Genomic DNA, 5,633 nt, shown 5'->3' with positions numbered 1-5,633 from the left:
GACACTGGGAGAGAGAGGAGAGACTGGGAGAGAGAGAGGAAAGATTGGGAGAGAGAGGAGGGACTGGGAGAGAGAGGAGACTGGAAGAGAAAGAGGAGAGACTGGGAGAGAGAGGAGAGATAGAGGAGAGACTGGGATAGAGAGGAGAGAGAGGAGAGACTGGGAGAGAGAGGAGAGAGAGAGGAGAGACTGGGAGAGAGAGGAGAGACTGGGAGAGAGAGGAGAAACTGGGAGAGAGAGGAGAGACTGTGAGAGAGAGAGGAGAGACAGAGAGACTGTGAGAGAGAAAGGAGAGACAGAGAGACGGGAGAGAGAGGAGAGAGAGGAGAGAGGAGAGACTGGGAGAGGAGAGACAGAGAGAGGAGACTGGGAGAGAGGAGACTGGGAGAGGTGAGACAGAGAGAGAGGAGACACAGAGAGAGGAGAGACAGAAAGAGGAGAGACTGGGACAGAGAGAGGAGACTGGGAGAGGTGAGACAGAGAGAGAGGAGAGACAGAAAGAGGAGAGACTGGGAGAGAGAGAGGAGAGACAGAGAGAGGAGAGACTGGGAGAGGAGAGACTGGGAGAGAGAGAGGAGACACAGAGAGAGAGGAGAGACTGGGAGAGAGAGAGGAGAGACAGAGAGAGGAGAGACTGATAAGAGACATAGAGAGAGGAGCGACAGAGAGAGAGAGAGAGGAGAGACTGATAAGAGACAGAGAGAGAGGAGAGACAGAGAGAAGAGAGACTGGGAGAGGAGAGAGAGTGAGGAGAGACTGAGAGAGGAGACTGGAAGAGGAGAGACAGAGAGAGGAGAGACTGGGAGGAGAGACAGAGAGGAGCGACTGGGAGAGGAGAGACTGGGAGAGAGGAGAGACAGAGAGAGGAGAGACTGGGAGAGAGAGAGGACAGACTGGGAGAGAGAGAGGAGAGACTGGAAGAGAGAGGAGAGACAGAGAGAGGAGAGACTGGGAGAGGAGAGACTGGGAGAGACAGAGGAGAGACTGATAAGAAACTGAGAGAGGAGAGACAGAGAGAGGAGAGACTGGGAGAGGAGAGACTGGCAGAGAGAGGGGACAGCCTGGGAGAGAGAGGAGAGACAGGGAGAGGAGAGACTGGGAGAGAGAGAGAAGAGACTGGGAGAGAGGAGAGACTGGAAGAGAGAGAGGACAGACAGAGAGAGAGGAGAGACAGATAGAGGAGAGACAGAGAGAGGAGAGACTGGGAGAGGAGAGACAGAGAGAGGACAGACTGGGAGAGGAGAGACAGGAAAGACAGAGATAGGAGAGACTGGAAGAGAGAGAGAGAACAGACTGGGAGAGAGAGAGGAGAGACTGGAAGAGAGAAGAGAGACAGAGATAGGAGAGACTGGGAGAGAGAGAGGAGAGACTGGAAGAGAGAGAGGAGAGACTGGAAGAGAGAGGACAGACAGAGATAGGAGAGACTGGGAGAGAGAGGACAGACTGGAAGAGAGAGGACAGACTGGAAGAGAGAGGAGAGACAGAGATAGGAGAAACTGGGAGAGAGAGAGGACAGACTGGAAGAGAGAGAGGAGAGACTGGAAGAGAGAGGACAGACAGAGATAGGAGAGACTGGGAGAGAGAGGACAGACTGGAAGAGAGAGGACAGACTGGAAGAGAGAGGAGAGACAGAGATAGGAGAAACTGGGAGAGAGAGAGGACAGACTGGGAGAGAGGAGAGACTGGAAGAGAGAGGACAGACAGAGATAGGACAGACTGGGAGAGAGAGGACAGACTGGGAGAGAGAGGAGAGACTGGGAGAGAGAGGAGAGACAGAGATAGGAGAGACTGGGAGAGAGAGGACATACTGGAAGAGAGAGGATAGACAGAGATAGGACAGACTGGGAGAGAGAGGACAGACTGGGAGAGAGAGGACAGACTGGGAGAGAAAGGGGAGAGACTGGAAGAGAAAGAGAGGACAGAGAGATTAGGAGAGTGAAAGAGACTGGGAGAGAGAGGAGAGACACTGGGAGAGAGAGGAGAGACTGGGAGAGAGAGAGGAGAGACTGGGAGAGAGAGGAGAGACTGGGAGAGAGAGGAGACTGGAAGAGAAAGAGGAGAGACTGGGAGAGAGAAGAAAGAGGAGAGAGACAGAGGGGAGACTGGGATAGAGAGGAGAGAGAGGAGAGACTGGGAGAGAGAGGAGAGACTGGGAGAGAGAGGAGAGACTGGGAGAGAGAGAGGAGAGACTGGGAGAGAGAGAGGAGAGGCAGAGAGACTGGGAGAGAGAAAGGAGAGACAGAGAGACTGGGAGAGAGAGGAGAGAGAGGAGAGACTGGGAGAGAGAGAGAAGAGACTGGGAGCAATGAGGCAGGCTACAGGACAGCAGGATCAGCTGGTGCGTTGAAGAAAAAATTATGACGTAAGCAAACACAAGCAAAAACAAAGAGGAATAAAATAGCTTCTGCAATCAATCATGGTGACAGGAAGTAGATTTAGCAAAGAGGAAACGAGTATGAAAAGGTTAAGGGACCTCTACACACGCAGCAGCATATCAAATCAAGGGCACGTGAACACGCTTAACTAGACTTGCCCTCAGCTTCTCAATCCAATCATACTGCATGCTTAATGTCCGAAAACCAAGAATACACACACGAGCAGAGTGTAATACCATTTCTGTGGTACCTCTGCTATTCTCCTGCATACATTCCAATTATAATCCACCTATTGTTTGCTTCATTGTTATCAATATTACATTGTTTTTGCTATTGAATAGGAATGAAATTATGTGAGTAATTTCAACTAATTATTCCAGTTATTAGGTACCTAGTCAGGTGCTGCCTTTGAAATCTGTTCACTTAATAGTCAAGTGGATTCTAGTATAATAGATAGTGGCAGTGACCTAATAAAGTAATAACACTGACCAGCTAGAAATACAAGATCAAGTAACCAGGATAAATGGCTGAATGAAGCAAATAATCCTACATAGACACTGAGGCCTAGTGTGTCGAGAGGCCTGGGAGTAAAGTTGGCACCTTACCCACGATCAGGTGCTTGCAGAGCTGGCAGTGGGTGGGCTTGCGGAAAACGTGCTCCTGGAAGCAGTGGTTCACCTGCGTCAGTGGGCGGGTTGGGGGCGGGGCCTTGGAAGACAGCGAGGGGGAGGGGCTTAGAGACGGGGAGTGGGAGCAGGGGGAGGGGTTGGGGCTGAGTGACGGAGAGAGGGAGGGTGAGCATTCACTGGCGAGGGGAGAGCCAGGGGGCGGGGAGGGGGGCGGCGGGTCGGTGATGAAGTCTGGGGGGAGACGAGCGTCACTGCAGGACCTCTGGAAGAAGTTCTCTACACTCTTACTGCGCATCAGGGTCTTAAAGGAGAGGGAGCGCTTCAGACGCTGGAGCTGCAGGGAGGGAGAGAGGAGAGAGGGGAGCATGAGGGGAACATTCACAACAGATATCAACACGTCAGGGATTTAACAGGCATAATAACATGTGTACGTACCAGTTGTTCCCCCCGAGAGGATGAACAAGCAATTTTCATTTCCATAGAACATGTAGTTCCATAAACAAGTGATGTTGACTCGCCATTTCATGAAAAACCAACAGCACAAAAGGACATTAGCACTCACATTGATAATAATAATTTGTGAAATGCCATTTAGTTGGGTTTCATGTAAGGTTGCTAGCCCGTAACCCACTGGGCACAGATGTTCCCTGGTTCAGTGGGAGACTGATGAAAAGGACCGTTCCAGTTTACCCAGCAGCCTTATCAGCAGCTATCAGCAGCCAATCTCCTGGTTCCTTATCTGATTCAGTACCTTTACAGGGCCTATTGATGATGTATTCACACCAGCCTACCTCTGGTCCATTGTCAGTGTGAGTGCGGGTGCTGGGCTTAAATGGTAAACAGACACACTTATCACACACACCTATACATGTAATGCACATATACACACACATACTTTCACACATACTGGGGCCAAGCTTCCTGCCATCCAGGACCTCTATACCAGGCGGTGTCAGAGGAAGGCCCTAAAATTGTCAAAGACTCCAGCCACCCTAGTCATAGACTGTTCTCTCTGCTACCGCACGGCAAGCGGTACCGGAGCGCCAAGTCTAGGTCCAAGAGGCTTCTAAACAGCTTGTACTCTCGAGGCATAAGACTCCTGAACATCTAATAAAATATTTTACACTTCTGCTACTCTCTGTTATTATCTATGCATAGTCACTTTAATAACTCTCCATACATGTACATATTACCTCATTTACCTCGACTAACTGGTGCCCCCGCACATTGACTCTGTACCGGTACCCTCTGTATATAGCCTCACTATTGTTATTTCACTGCTGCTCTTTAATTATTTGTTACTTTTATTTATTTTTTTAAGGTATTTTTCTTAAAACTGCATTGCTGGTTAAGGGCTTGTAAGTCAGCATTTCACTGTAAGGCGCATGTGACAAATAACATTTGATTTGACATACACACACACACACACATAGGATTATTCACACAGCCTCCTTACCCCACGTATTGTACATGACGTGACTATCATTCATTCCTTATCACCTCTACTGACCGAGCTGTTCCTGCATGACTTGATAAACGAACACATGTCAAAGCCATCACTCCTGTATCCTGTCTCTCTGTCTCTCCAACTTGCATTGATTACCTAAATAAAAACATGTCGCTCAACTGACTGATGATTTCCCCAGGCGCAGGTTGACGTTTATTGTTATGAATCTTACACTGGAGGCAGAACTGAAAAATTTCTTCTAGCCGGGCCAGCTGCAAAGTCAAAATTGTCTATTATCGTAAAAATGTATGGAAAACATAAAAAAAAAAAAAAAAATACTTTTATTTTAAGGTTATGGTAAGGCATTAAGATTAGCAGTGTGGTGACTTTGACCGTGCTAGCTAGTGACCACTGCAGAGCTGCCTCCAGGGCAAGATTTACAACAATAAATGCCAACCTGCTCCTCAGGCCAGAGATATTGATGATCATACATCATGTGGAGTTAGGTGTTATGGATGGTGCTGTGAGGAAGTGTCTGTCACAGAGACACCATAGAGGTGACAGGAGGAAGAAGAGCTAGCTGAGAGAGGAGGGCGTTGTCCTCTCCTTTGTCTGAATCTAAAAGAACGGACCAGGGTAGGCAGACCACCCCATTGATCCACCACAGACACAGCTCCCTGCACTGTGCGTGCGAAGGCACATACGCACACACACAAACACCGGCACACACAGACTCTCTCTCTCTCTGCCCGTCGGTCTGCTGCTAGTGGAGGCTTACGCCTCTGTTTCTCAGGGAATAGGAGAGGAAAACAGTTTGTCCAAGAGAGCGTGTGAGTCAGAAAGACAGACAGCTACCCAGTGTCCCTGTGTACTCGTTAATGAGCATAGAAGTGTGTGTGCGTGCAGCGGTTTGTGTCGAGTGTGTGTTTCTCCCCGTGTCAAATCATTTGATTACAGCCGCTCATCTGAGTCGATGACGATTGGGAATTGAAGTGGAGAGGCGGTTTGGTTTGACACACCTGTCAGCGCAGCGCTCCCTACGTAGCTACCAGAAGGTGCGGTGCAGTGCGTCATGCGTTTGTCCAGAGCGTGTTAAGTCAGAGGAAAGAAGCGTTGGCGTCATAGTAACAGAATCTAGATTCTATTTCTATGGTCGGTCGTAGCCTGCCGCCCGCGCCGTGC

At 49.5% G+C, this 5,633-nt stretch overlaps 1 protein-coding gene across 1 annotated transcript in view; it reads right to left on the bottom strand.

Annotated features, from left to right (window-relative positions):
• Positions 1–3,332, bottom strand: part of LOC120043997 (SH3 and cysteine-rich domain-containing protein 2-like) — a 28,660-nt gene extending 25,328 nt beyond the window's left edge. Inside the window, exon 1 of the mRNA XM_038988590.1 lies at positions 2,981–3,332. Within this exon, the coding sequence (XP_038844518.1) occupies positions 2,981–3,299 (319 nt within the window). The 5' untranslated portion in view covers positions 3,300–3,332. The remainder of the gene's footprint in view (positions 1–2,980) is intronic.
• Between the last annotated feature and the right edge of the window lie 2,301 nt (positions 3,333–5,633).

The sequence above is a fragment of the Salvelinus namaycush genome, chromosome 3 (genome assembly GCF_016432855.1).
Source record: "Salvelinus namaycush isolate Seneca chromosome 3, SaNama_1.0, whole genome shotgun sequence".
Taxonomy (NCBI): Eukaryota; Metazoa; Chordata; class Actinopteri; order Salmoniformes; family Salmonidae; genus Salvelinus; species Salvelinus namaycush.
The sequence above is the reverse complement of the archived record's forward strand: the minus strand, read 5'-3'. Positions and strand labels throughout refer to the sequence as shown.